Source organism: Phoca vitulina, unplaced genomic scaffold (assembly GCF_004348235.1).
Source record: "Phoca vitulina isolate PV1807 unplaced genomic scaffold, GSC_HSeal_1.0 scaffold19, whole genome shotgun sequence".
In the NCBI taxonomy this organism is placed as follows: Eukaryota; Metazoa; Chordata; class Mammalia; order Carnivora; family Phocidae; genus Phoca; species Phoca vitulina.
This window is the reverse complement of record NW_022589722.1, coordinates 21,274,888-21,289,337: the sequence shown is the minus strand read 5'-3', so window position 1 is coordinate 21,289,337 and position 14,450 is coordinate 21,274,888. Positions and strand designations below refer to the sequence as shown.

General features: G+C 46.4%; 1 protein-coding gene across 5 annotated transcripts in view; it reads left to right on the top strand.

The window, feature by feature from the left end:
* Positions 1–14,450, top strand: part of LARGE1 (LARGE xylosyl- and glucuronyltransferase 1) — a 522,066-nt gene that overhangs the window by 256,566 nt on the left and 251,050 nt on the right. For all 5 annotated transcript variants that reach the window (XM_032416931.1, XM_032416930.1, XM_032416932.1 and 2 more), the window contains one exon: positions 10,465–10,588. In XM_032416931.1, the coding sequence (XP_032272822.1) occupies positions 10,465–10,588 (124 nt within the window). The remainder of the gene's footprint in view (positions 1–10,464; positions 10,589–14,450) is intronic.

The following is a 14,450-nucleotide window of genomic DNA, read 5'->3' as shown; positions in this document are numbered from 1 at the left end:
CTTGTAAAAATTTAATATTTGTTTGCGAGGATGATCTACTTGTTCTCACACTCTACAGCCCTGTTGTCAGGAAGAAGCTGGGTGATTTCCCTTTGCATATCAAGCAGCTGGGTTTTTGGTGGGTTTTTTTGTTTGTTTGTTTGTTTGTTTAAACTTCACTGTGCCCCTGAAGAACATGGAGGATAAAACAGCATATTTGTGCCCAGTATCTGCCTCTAATTGTGTTATTGCTCATTCAGGCTTAAACTTATTATAGAAGCAGTTTCTAGATTGTGATGTGAAGAACCTAGGATTTGAATAAAACAAACAAACAGAAGTAGGTTCTGATTCTGGTCTTATCATCTGAGCTGGGCAACCCTAGTGAAGTCTCTGTACTTAGAGGTTTGGCTTGTTCTCTAACCTCTCTTAGAGCCCTGTTGGACTATTATCAGAGATAATCTATGTGAAACATTTCTGTATTTTGTGTATTGAACAAATACAAACCTAGTTCTCTAAGTGTTTTTCAGACATTAATGAATTTCATGCTTCTGTGATCCATGAGGTGGGTACTATAATTATCCCCATTTTACAGATGATGAAGCTGAGAATCCATAGGTTAAGTCATAGCTCAGGGTCACAGAGAAGATGCTAGAGCTGGCTTTGTATCCAGTCAGTCTAGCTTCAGAGTCTGAGCTCTCCACTGAAAAAAAAAAAGGTTACTATTTTGAGTATCATTATTTTTATTTTTAATCATCATTTTGGGTGACCATGTAGAGAATTGTTATCATTACTATGATCTCTGTAATTACCCCTTCATCCTTCTGCCAAAATATGTATTTTTGAGGTGCTGAGCATGAAGTAAATAGTGGTTTTAAAGGCTTGGTGGGTTGCACCTGGGTGGCTCAGTCAGTTAAGCGTCCGACTCTTGGTCTCAGCTCAGGGCTTGATCTCAGGGTTGTGAGTTCAAGCCCTGTATTGGGCTCCACACTGCATGTGGAACCTACTTTAAATAAAACAAAGCCTTGGAAGTAATGTTCTAGTAAGACTTAGGAAAAAAGCATGGAGTAAAGGAAATGGTCACTGGGGGATGGATAAGTTAATTAGCTTGATTGCGGAGATTATTTCACAATGTATACATATATAGATACATCACCTTAATGTTTATAAAATATATTTAATGTAGGGGCACCTGGGTGGCTCAGTCGTTAGGGTCTGCCTTTGGCTCAGGTCATGATCCCAGGGTCTTGGAATCGAGCCCCACATTGGGCTCCCTGCTCAGCAGGAAGCCTGCTTCTCCCTCTCCCACTCCCCCTGCTTGTGTTCCCTCTCTCACTGTCAAATAAATAAATAAAATCTTTAAAAAAATTAAAAAATAATATATTTAATATGTACCTTAAATTTATACAATTTTTGTCAATTATACCTCGGTAAAGCTAGGGAAAAGAGAAAGTACCGTGGGCATGTGATATCTTTGAACAGGTAAGGCATCTATGCCATTTGGTCATGCATGTATGTTAGATCAAAGAGAAATACTTTGTGTAGTTCAAATACTGAGCATCACGTAGGCCATTGTATTTGACCTTCATCCCAACCTGGCACGGTAGATGCCGTTATCCCCACAAATGGATGAGGAAACTGAGGCTCACAGAGGTTCAATAGCTTGTTCAACGTCACAGTGGAGTCCTTGATGCTCCTGGATTATAACCTTGGCTCTGCCAAAGCCTGGAAGCCACAAGGCCTTTTGATTTTTTTTGGAAAGTTGCTCTGTTCTTCTTCCCCCACAGAAAGCTTTTCTGCTGTGATACTGACTTGTCCTTGAATCTTCCCACAGTTTCAATGCCACTCATCCTCCCTCAAACCAAGAGCTCACACCAAAAAACCCTCCTGGCCACTGTGTTTTTCTGCGGTGAGTTCTATTAAATCTCTAAGTATAACAGACTCACTGAGGATCAGAGGTGTTCTCAGAGCCTCTTTCTTTTTCTAAAATTGCGATTCCATTGTAAACTTAATAATTAAGGATTATTTCAGCTCAGATACCCCTGTATATTTTAATAAAAGCAGGCCCTGGATTACCCTGTAGGGGCTGTGGCACATTCCTGACAAGATAAGAAAGGAAAAGCAGGGAGAAAGCTGGGGCTTCATCATCTTTGCTCTTTGTGTTACCATTTTATTGTGCCCAGCCCGGAACAGGGGAGCAGTTAGGGAAACCAGAGACAACAGGAGCATTGCTCATTATGAGCAAAGTCTGCCGGCTCTGCTGAAGATGAAACATGCACTTGCTTCTTTCCTTGTTGTAAAGTGTGATCTGGTCTGAATATATACCAGACTTAATGTCTGTATTGTTCAGGCCCCGGCAGGCTGCGTGGGACCTGTTGTATATGAAGATGTGCGGGCCTATTCACGTAGTAGAAGCCTTTTCTCATGGGCTTAAAGCCGTGCTCCCAAAATGCATATAATTGGTGATTGGTATAAAAGACTATTTTAGATGTTGTACAGAGATAAAATTAAATAACATCGAATCCTATATCGAGAAAAATATTTTTTTGTGTGTGTGTGAATAAGAAGAAATTCTGAAGAATTTCTTATCCCTCCCTTGACGCAGTTCAGTTGGTGTAAATACGTCCGGAACATCTGTCTCACTCCTGCTAATCTCCCTGTGAACTAAAGGGAATAGGTTGGAGGCTTTTGGCCTTTGGCTGATTTTGGAATCATTAAAACTATTTCTTGCCTTCCTGAGTGAGGAAGTGAACGTAAAAGACTCAGAAGTCACACATGGAGAATGAAACATCCTCTTTATTGCAGTTAGTTCTGAGCTGTAGGACGTTTTTTCAAATGTGGGCACCGTAGGATGTCCTTTCACATGTGGACATGATCAGGCTCTTTTCTGTCCCGATTAGTTGGGTTTCCCTTCCGGTAGAGGCCAGCCCTGACGACTGCAGGCCTTCCCGACATGGCACACCATTTGCCGTACATACAGTGCAGCTCCCTAAGGAATGGAGCCCAGAATCCGCTGAGTAGACCAGGTCTCTTCCCTCCCCCAAACTCACAGGCCCCACTTCCCAGCTCAGGCAAATGAGTGAGCATTGGAATTTAATTCACATGCTGTAACATTCACTCTTCCGGTGTGTATAATTTGCTGGTTTTTAGTATTCGCAGACTTGTCCAGCCATCACTGCTCCCTAATATTAGGCCATTTTCATCACCTAACAAAGAACCCCTGGTATCCATGAGGAGTCGCTCCACATTTCTCCCTTCTCCCGTTGTCTGGCAGCCCCCCTCAGCTTTCTGTTCCTGTCGATTTGATTATTTGGGACATTTCATATAAATGGAGCCTTGTATGATTTGGTCTTTCGTGAGTGGCTTCTTTCGCTGAACACCGTGTTTTCAAGGTTCATCCACGTTGTAGCAGGTGATGTTTCATTTATTTGCATCGCCAGTAATACTCCAGCACCTGACTCGACCACATTTTGTTTATCCACTCATCACGTGGTGGTCACTGGGGTTGTTTCCATTTCTTGACAGTTACGGATAATGCTCCCGTGAAGGTTTCTGAACAAGCTTTGCTGTCTAACTAGGAGTGGGACTCCTGAGGAGCTCAGCAGGGGTAACTTTTTACACTTAATTTTTGGAGACACCCCTGGGACCAGTTTCCAACGTGGTTATGCCATCTTTCAATTCCACAAGTAACAAGTGAGGGCTCCAATCTCCCCACATCCTCACCAACACTTGTTGTTGTCTTATTTTAGCCGTTTTAGTGGCTGTGAAGTAGTACTTTGTGGTTTTGATCGACATTTCCTGGTGTCTGATGTTGCTGAGCATCTTTTCTTGTACTTACTGGCCATCTGTATATCCTTTTTGAGAAATGGCTGTTCAAATCCTTTGCTCAGGTTTTTTTTTTTTTTTTTTTTTAAGATTTATTTATTTTAGAATAAGAGCGTGCAGGTGTGGAGAGGAGCAGAGGAAGAGAACCTTCAAGTAGACTCCCCACTGAGCGTGGAACCTGATGTGGGGCTGGATCTCACGACCCTGAGATCATGACCTGAGCCAAAACCAAGAGTCGGACGCTTAACTGACTGAGCCACCCAGGCGTCCCACCTTTGCACAGTTTTTAATCAGCTTACTTGTCTTTTGTATTGTTTGAGTTGTAAAAGACCTTTATATATTATGGTTGCAAGTCCCTTATCAGATAAATGCTTTGCAAATATTTTCTCCCATTCTTAGGTTATCTTTTCTACTTTCTTGATAGTATCCTTTAAAACACAAACATTTTTAATTTTGACCAAAACCAGTTTATTTTTTCTTTTGTGGTTTGTGTTTTGGATTTTGTGCCTAAGAGACCATCGTCCAACCCACTTTTTTCCTAAGTGCCTCTACTTGTAACACTGGCTGACTGTGTCAGACGGTGAGGACATTTGGATATCCTTGATAATTATTAACTTGTCTGTTTATTTATTCTTTCAATGAATAATTACTGGGTGGTTATATGTAGAAGGGACTAATAAAAATCTGGGGATAAGACTATTCACAAAACACAATTCCAGTACCAAGACTCCACCTAGCAGGGAACAGAGAAGTGAATGGTCAGTAGACGATAGCATTCACCTGTGTTTTGAGCCCTGAAATCCGCGGGAGGCACAAAGAAGGGCATGTGACCCAGTGGAATGGCTTCCTCAGGGCCGTGGTGTCTAAATTGAATGGGGAAGACTGGATGCAGTTAGCAATGCAACGTGAAGGTGATTAAGGGAGAGAGACAGCAGGCCCACAGGGCTGCAGGAAAACATGACTAACCTCTGACCTTGCACCCATGGCTAAGCACTTGCCAAGCACTGCGGTTGTAGAGAGAGAAAACAAGAGGACAGGTGCATTGTGAAAGTAGAGAAACTCCACCCTACACAGCTCACATTCTAGCAGCGGGTAGGAGATAGACCTGCAGATGAATATAGAGATTTCCAATACTTAAGAAGTGCTAAGAAGACCCAAAGAGGGCAATGCAGTGTGGGAGCCAAAGGAGAGGGCATGGGCACTTTGGATGGAGCGGCGATGGAGAGCCTCCCTGAGGAGGTGGCAGTTTATGCCTCAAGAAGGAGAAGAGTTGGTCACATGCAGGTCTGGGGAAGAGAGTGGTTGGAGTGCAGGTTTGAGGAGGGAGGAGGAAGACATGAGCTTGGAGAAGTGGACGGGATGAGATTATCAAAGGTCCTGCTAGCTCCATGTGGGAGGCTGTACTTTATTCATCGTACAATGAGCAGGGGATTGTGTGATCATTTTGGAGGGAGTTCAGGGCTTACAGGACAGAGGATCTGTTGGAGGGAGCCAGCCCGGAGACAGGGTGAGAGGGGGTGAATATATTCATGAGACCTCACCGAAGAGCAGATACACTCCTCATGGTGCCATTTATTAAGTCCATATTCCTTGTGGGTCACTGTTCTAAGTGCTTCATACATTTTAATTCGATCTGATCATAACAGCTCCACTTTACAGTTGCAGAAGCTGAGACTCCAAGACCAACATGCTTGCCCAAGGTCATATCGTTAGTTTGTTAGTTTGTGACACACCAAGATAAGAAGCAGCCAGGCAATTTGGCTCTAGAGACCTTGCTCCTACTCACCAGACTAAGCGGCCGTTCAGGACGTGGAATTGATTGGCTGTGTGGGAGATTGGGGGTAGGGGCGCGGGGCTGGTAATGCTCCTGTTTCTAGCTTGTGAGGCTGGATGAATGGTGTGCCCTTAGCCCCTGGCAGGGAACTCAGGAGGACAGACATGTGTTTGGGGCCCCTATTTATTATGCCCGGGGTGGTTCTCTTCCACCCCTGTAGCTTTTGTGCTTCTCCTTGCAGAGCCATCCTATACAGTTGTCCAGGTTGCTCACCATCCAAATCTAGGCGTACCCTTCACTTACTGTCCATATCAGTCTGTTTAGATGGCTCCCCGGGAGGTGTGTCATTCCCAAACTTTGCAGTCGTGTGAGGTGGTCCAGTGTTAGGGCCCACCTGTGTTCCAGCGTTTATGTAGTTATTTGCATTCTCTCTCTGTTTCTGCCGGATTGATAGCTGCACCGAGAGAGGAGAGTCCCAGCTCCTGCGTCACTTAAACCCCTGTTATCATGTACTTACTGCTTGATATCTCTTTGTTGCATGTTTCTTCATTCAACTCATTTTTGGGTTTATGGATGGAGGAACTAATTGAAATTACTTCATTTGAAGCGTAATGCAAAGCAGAGAAAATCACGGTTTCCTAGGTTAGCACTGACAATGGTTATCCTGGTCTGCTTGAGGCCGCTGTAGCAAAATCCCACAGACTCGGGGGCTCGTAGACCACACAGATCTATTCCTCACAGTCCCGGAGGCTGGGAAGTCCGGGATCATGGCACCAGCATGGTTTGATGGTGGAGGGGGCAGGGGGCTGTTTTCTGGTTACAGACTGCTGACTTCTCTCTGTGTCCTTCTATGATGAAAGGTGGGCAGGAGCTCTCCGGAGCCTCCTTTCTGAGGACATTGATCCCTTTCAGGAGGTTTCCACCCTCACAACCTAATCACTGCCAAAGGCCCCACTTCCTGATACCATCAGCTTAGGGGTTAGGATTTGACCTATGAGTTTGAGGGGGCAGGGCACACACATTCACACCATACCAGTGGTTAGCATACAGTAAGATCTTACACACCAGGCACTTTATATCATTTAATCCGTACAATGCAACATTGTTTACTTACTGTTAATGTTCCTGATTTGGAGATCAATAAATTGAGGCCTTGAAAGATGAATTAACTGCTTATGGTCACTCAGTCAGTACTTGATGAACCAGGGCTCCAACCCAGACGTTCTGGAGCAGAGCCCCGAGCTCTGTACCGTTGGTGCCGACCACGCCATTGACTGTCGTTACCTTCTCACCGTAGGGTTAACGGGGACCTAGAAGGAGGGACTTTGGCCGCCTTTTCCTATTGAACAAGTGTTTGTTGAGCACCTGTCATGTGCCAGGCTCTCCTCTGGGCACTAGGGATGGAGATGAAAACATGGTTTCTGTCCTCAGAGACCTCACAGTAGAGACAAGGAGCCACATGTTTGAAAACATATCGCAGTGTCATGCTAGAAATGGTGGGCAGGTTTGGGGGCGCCTGGGTGGCTCAGTCGGTTGAGGGTCACACTGGATCTCAGCTCAGGTCTTGATCTCAGGGTTGTGAGTTCAAGCCCCACATTGAGCTCCATGCTGGGTGTGGAGCCTACTTAAAAAAAAAAGAAGAAAAGAAATGGTAGGCATGTTTCTCTTTCTTTTTCTTCTTTTAAGATTTTATTTATTTATTTGACAGAGAGAGAGCACAACAGGGGGAGAGGCAGAGGCAGAGGGAGGAGCAGGCTTCCTGCTGAGCAGGGAGCCCGACGTGGGGCTCGATCCCAGGGATCATGATCTGAGCCGAAGGCAGACCCATTAGGCATGTTTTTCATAGGAAATACCAAGTTAGCAGGAAAAAGGGGCCAGGATGAGCTCAGAGAAGGTGTCCGGGAGGAGCTGACTTGCAAAGGGAGTCTGAAGGATGAACAGGAATTCACGGGACCTCTAAGTAGGGGGTGAGTATCCCCTGGAGAGCAAGCAGCACATGAAGACAGAGACACGTGGGCAGCATGATTGTGTTGGAACAAATCTACGTAGCTTGATCTCTTTGGTATTGTCACTCTGTGTCTAAAATTATGCCATTCCTCCATTGTGGATAGAAATGCAAATTGACAATTATATCCATTCTCAATGCATAAGACTCCATTGGGGCTCCTGTGGGAGGGGGGATGGTTGTACCAACACCAACAGACAGATGAGTGGGCCGTCTGTCTTCCCAGGGACTCTGACTAGCTGCCTCTCACTTAGCCTTCAGGTAAGTCATTGGCTGATAAATATACGACCACCAATCATCACTCAGGCCAACTGGTAGCTTCTTGCAGGGGAGCTTCTAATAGGGCTTCCAAGGAATGCTATAGGGCACATATGCCCCTTCTCCTTGAATATAGATAGTTAATGGGAGAATTTGCAGTGTTCAGGCATTGGGTCCCATAGAGAAATTCTGCAGTCCTGATTGTGTCTTCTATTCATTTATTCTGTTTCTCACCCTGAGCACCTGTCATGTATATGGCAGGTTAGCCTTGGATGCTAATTGCCTTCAGGTCTAAACTCATCCATTCAGCTCCACCAGGCTTAGCCACCCTTACCTTAAACTTGGTGCGTCCAGTCCCAAACACCTCATCTTCCTCCAACGTGCCTTTCCTCTTGTATCCCCTGTCCTGAAGGCATCACCACCAACCCAGGAACCTCAGTGTCCCCTTCTGCTTCTTCCACTTCATTTCCCCCCTTATCTAAGATCTCTTTTCCTAAAATCCCTCTAGATTCAACTTCCTTGCTGCTCTTCCTCAGACATGGCCTCAAATCAGATCCTCATTTCACATTCCCCTAGTCTCATCTTCTACATGACGCGTGAACCTCCATTCCCCTTATCTGTCCACTGTCCATCACTCATCCATCCATTCGGTCCATTTATTGAACTCCTGCATTCTAGGCACAGAGGTAGATTATGAGGTGATATATTTGAACATGACTGGCATGATCCTTGACCTCCCCGAGCTCACAGTCATGTGGGGATCTAGACAGGTCAACAAACGATCAAAACCTAAAGGTGGGTACATGGTACTTAGATGACTCTCTGTTAGGAAGGGCCCCTGAGCCAGGCATGGGTAGTCAGGAAAGGACTCTAGGAGAAAACGATGGCAGATCTCAGAACTGAAGGCTGAATAAGAGATAAATACTGGCTGCGGAGTGTGAAGGGTAGGAGAAGAGGGGCCAGACCATGAGATTTGTGAGGTCAGCAATGGTTATCTTACCTTGTCCCCAGCATCCTGCTCATCTCCCAGCAAGTAATAGGTGCTCAGTAAGTATTTATCAAATGAGCAAATGCAAAGTTTCTTACAGAGCAAATTGAAGATGCAAAGTCTCAGGTGAAGAAAGGGCATAGGAAACTGAGAGAGGGTCTGTGTATCTAGAACAGGTCTGGGGAGAGTCTCAGGAGACCAGAAGCTAAGAGATGGGTCACATTGCTCCCCACGCCTCGCTGGTGAAGTCGGTTCTGTTTACTTGGGTGTTCACTGCTTCCTGCACTCTCTCCTCTCTCCTCCTCTGCTCTGACCCTCGAGTCCCAGCTAACCACTTCTCCCCACACGCTCCCGGCATGCCCTGGGCTCTGGCTGTAGTCTCCTGTTCCTCTCCTTGGATGGTGTCCCCTCTCCCTTTGCTTCCCATCAAATTCCTTTATCTTTTAGGGCACAGCTTCCCCAGCTCTTCGACATTCTCCTGACCCAGTCAGAATTAGCCTTTTTTTCCCTTTACTCCCAAAGAACGTTGTGTTGTGTTGTGGTTGTTAGCAATGTTATGGTCCACCTTGTGTTTATATTACATTGTGGATCCTCTGTCCCTCTTAGGATTGTGAGCTCCTTGAGGTCATGGGAACCAGGGCATTTTCATCTTTAGATTTCCTAGAGGTTCTCATTTGTGGTAATACAGTTGATGCTATTATTTCTGCTAGCTCTGTAGTATTTATGATAGTAGAAGGCGTATCTGCTGTTTATGGTCCTGTGTTTATTTTTGATATGCATTATGTATTACACTTATCTAATTGACACAGTAGCCTGATAAGGAGATTTTTCTGAACATTTTACAGAACGAAGTGGCAGCAGTGCAGAGGGAGAAGTGACATGCCCCAAATCCCCACTAATAAATGCCACAACTGGGATTTGAATCCATTTCCATTTGATTCCAGAAGCTTTGCCCTTGTGTGATGCTGCTTTGTATTTTGGGGGCTCCCCCAGTAATGGCTGGTTGAGGGGAACAAATAAAAGCTGTAGGAATATTAAAAGTGAGGGTAAGCTGGTATTCAGTGATGGGGGCTCCCCATGATGCCATCTTGGGTGCCTGAGTTTCTTTTGGGAGAAGAACAAGCAGAAAACAGAACTCTGTACCATGCAGTGGGAGAAGTATCTTGTCTGTTGCATTCAGCTGGTCTGAAGACTTTATTCTCTGTCCATCTGCTCCTGAAACTAATGCCCAAATGTCTAGGTGGTAGAAATAAAGGTTGGCCAAATTGTTGCATAGGCTCTGCTTAAGGTTTTTAGAGACACAAATACACTAGCAACAGGCATGGCGGTTGGCTTGGAGTGTTACCAACAGGAACAGGGACCCTGTCTGACAACAGGCATGGCGGTTGGCTTGGATGGAGTGTTACCAACAGGAACAGGGACCCTGTCTGAAATCCTAAGGTGGGGTGAGATGCCTCCTCTCCTTTGCAGCTCTGGCATCCTGGTTACCAGCAAGCATTGGGTTGGTAATGCACCTGACTTCCTTTCCCAGCTGCTGTTAGAAACTGACTACGTGTTACAAATTGGTAAGAATGTAGATTTGTGGCTGGAACTCCCTTCCTTGTCCCTCCTGACTCCTCTTCCCCCCACTTCTCACAGGCGGAACCCCCTGCACTTCCACCTCATCGCCGACTCCATCGCAAAGCAGATCCTGGCGACGCTCTTCCAGACCTGGATGGTGCCCGCCGTGCGTGTGGACTTCTACAATGCAGATGAGCTCAAGGTACGGGCGGTGGGGGAGAGAGGTGCCTCCCTGAGCTCCTCGTGCTGGACACTTTTCTTGGCTGTGGTCTTGTAGACTGGCAGTGGCAGAAATCTCAGCTTTCAACTGGGAATGTCCAGGGTGTAACTGAGGGTGTTTGCCGCCCAGATCTGATTTTACTATGGAAAGCATCAAAGGGGCCACGTCGTCAGCACAGAAGGCATGCTGGTCTAGGCGGTTCTGGCCACCAAGGCTTTCTTTAGAGGGGGAGGCCATTGGCCTGGTATGCATCTGAAAGAGGTCTGTGGTGGCTCTTCTAGAGAATTCTGCTACCCAGTGAGCTCAGTGCTGAATTCAGAGTCAGAAGGGGCTGGGTCTTACTTTGTTATATTGTCATTTACTCGTCATAAGATACAATGTAAATAATCTATACCTTTGCTATGTCTGTTTTCTCATCAGTAAAAAGATGATTATCATACCAACCTCATTGGATAATGAATGGGCAAAAGTGAGAGAATATATATGAATGTGCTTTAAAAGATTATGCTGAATAAATATTAAAAGTTGTGTTGGAGCAGAAGGTTTCACCGAATGAGACTCATTTGGGTCATGCCATTTCCTCGCTTAAAATCCCTCCGTAGTGCCATGTTGCCTGGATCAGGATTGAGATTCATGGTCTCAAGAAGTCCTGCTTCTGGTTCTTGACTCTTCTTCCTGTCTCATCTGGGTCCTTCCTGGAATTTCAGCCTGTTACTCAGCCCTAGGGAACCATCTCTGGTCTCTGCTCGCTCTCCTCCGCTTGAGCCTTTGCTTATGCTGTTCCTTCTAGCTGACATACCCTTCCACCTACCTTGTTACAACTCCTATTCACCCTGCAGGACTCTGCTATATCAGCACTTCCTCCGAGAACCTTCCCTGACTTCTCTAGGAAAGAGGAGATCTTTGTCTACTGCTTTAGTTTAGAACTTTTTTTAATAGGGGAGGGCGCAGGGAGCACGTCTCACTCTTTTCTCATTTCTGGTGCATAGTTGGTACCCTGTAATGCATGTGGATTTAACAAATGGCTGTTGTTCGAGGAACATGTAACTTTGCAGAAATATTTTGATGCTCTGTCTCCAGTCACCTTGGGAAGGACTAAACACCTAGGCATGAGGCTGATTCTAGCAAATTGCTTGTTCCAAACCTCATAAAGCCATTATCTTTTCATTTCAGAGCCATAACATTGTAAATAGATCACAGAGATGCCGGCCGGAGTTTCTGATTTTCCCGTATTTTAGACTCTGAGGTTGATCGAGATGTTCAGAATTTAGCATTTGGGGATTGTCGTGGTAATTTGTGTGCCATTCCAGTCTATTCTGAGCTAAAATTGATTAACACTCCTAAAAGGGAAAAACAAAATTTAGCAAATTGCTACGCTAATTAAGGTGAAAGCAAGCCTCTCTGTCTCCCAGGGTCTCAGCACCAACACAGTGGGGAAAAGCAACGGGAGGGGAGGCACAGCGCCCGGCATGCAGGATGCTTCTGCGTCCTTCATCACTCTCCTTTTTTGGGCAATCCTGTGTCCTGCCCCTTGCATGCCTGTACCCCCTACTTTTTTAAGAAAACACAGAAGTGGTTCAACAGAACCCCAAGTTCACATCCTGGCTTGCCTTTGAAAAACCATCTGATTTGGGTTCTGAGCCCTGGCTCCATCAGGTGTTTAATGGGTGGCACGCTGACAGTCACCAAGGCAGGGACTAAACAAGTTAACTCCTGTGAAGGCCCAGCAGTGTCTGAAATGCAGCAGGTCTTTGAAAATGCCCTACTCCCCTTTGCAGCCAAGGCAACATAGGATTAAAATGCTCTTGAGGCGCCTGGGTGGCTCAGTTGGTTAAGTGTCTGCCTTTGGCTCAGGTTGTGATCTTGGGGTCCTAGAATCGAGCCCTGCATTGCATCAGGCTCTCCGCTCAGTGGGGAGCATGCTTCTCCCACTCCCTCTACCCCTGCTGTGCGCATGCTCTCTATCTCAAATGAATAAAACCTAAAAAAAAAAAAATGATCTTGAAATCCACTGACAGTGGGAGACTGAAGGAGTAAGGCACGTAGGGCTATAATCTGCTCCTGGGAACCCTGGGGCTTCCCTGAGGTTGAGGTCTTGGACGACGTGGGGGGCAGAGGGACTGGTGCTCTGACTCTCGCATGCCCACTTTCATCCAGGAAGACCAGCTGTTCATTATTTTACATCCTGGACTTTTATCTATTCAAATTAGAGATTCTATGGCTTAAAAAAATAAGAAGAAAAATACAATCAGATGTGTTCTGAAGGATATTGTCTCCAGTGTCCTGTCCTCTAGCTTGACCTTTGCTACTGACCACCCCATTCAAGGTCCCAAACACCTGCATTTTATTTCCCTACCAATGAAACACCCATGTCCCACCATCCTGTGTCCCTTGAGACTCTTGTCAGAATCCTGTAAGGACAATGAGTATGAAAGCATTTTGTAAACACGATGTTGCCATACTTGATGATCACAGTGGTGATGATTTATATAGAATCCAGCTCTGCAAACCCCGAACCACGATCTGTTCGGTCCCTGCAGCTGGAGCGTCTCCAGCTGTAGCAGTGCAATCTGCCTACTTAGCTGCTCCTCCAGAACCAAGAGTTCATCTCTGACGGCCCCCTGTCCCTATCCCCACGTCCTAGCTGCCCTCCATCTCTCCCACCACCATCCTTCTCTAAGCATTTGTGACCTCTCCCCAACACAACAGTTTTTGTCCAGATGAGTCTTTTCCCCTCTGCTCACTCCTCCCCCAGATGGGTTCTCCACCAGCAGGATGAGTTGGCTTTCCCAAAAGCATGCCCAACCATGCCATCCCCTTTCCCGTGCATAAAACCCTCCGTGGTTTCCCCATGCTCCCGTTAGAGACCACAGCCCTGAGTGGCATTTTCTTGCGCTTTCTGGCTCCTGCGTCCCTCGGCTTCATCTCAGGCCCGCGTGTACCATTGCTCACGCACTAGGTCCTCACATCTGCTCTGCCCCTCCCCACCCACCAGGGGGCCACTGCAGAGGTTATTCCCCTGTCGCTTAAACTCTGTTCCCCAGTCGGCCTCCTCTTCCCCATTGCTAGTTAATTCCATGTTCTTTTGCTCTGAGAAACCTTCCCTGCGTTCATTATCTCATAGGGGATCCTTTGTTGTATGTTCTCATAGGATCATGTACCTTTCCTCGGTGACCTCAACGCAGAGTGTGATCTTTCATGCCTTTGTGGAATATGCTGCTAAATGTCCTTCCCTCCCCTAGATCGTCGGCTCCAAAAGGGCCGAGACAGGTCTGCTTTTCATCACCCTTGTATCTTTAATATCTAGTGTGATGCCTCGCCTATGAAAATATTTGCAAAATGATGATCGACAATAAACTCAGAGCTGGGTCCCTAAGAGTAGTAAAGCCATTAGGAAGGGGTTTCTTGATCGCGGTCAGGCCTCACCACATTCCTGAGGCCCGTTGTGCCTGGGGGCATGGGCGGACAGCCAGGTAGCTGTCTACCAGTGACCCTGCAGGGGCATAAATAAGGCAGCTCCATCTGTGCTACCCTGTGGAACGTCCAAAGAGCAGCCCCGGGACAGGTGTCTTTCCATGAGCGCATTAAAACACCATCCATTCGCTGACGTTAGCAAGGAGGAGGAGCAGGAGAGGAAAGGACTCGTGCTGGGTTGTGCAGTTGCATTCAGCAAGCGTGTCCGTTGGCACCCTCAGCAGACACACACGAGGGCCTCCCCCGATCGGGCGCCGAGAAATCACTTTGTACAGCTGTTGGAAATGGCATTTCTCAGAAACGCTCCTGTGGGCCCCTTGTTATATCTGTTAGTGCTGGAGAATGGACTAAGAGGGAAGAGGAAATTTAT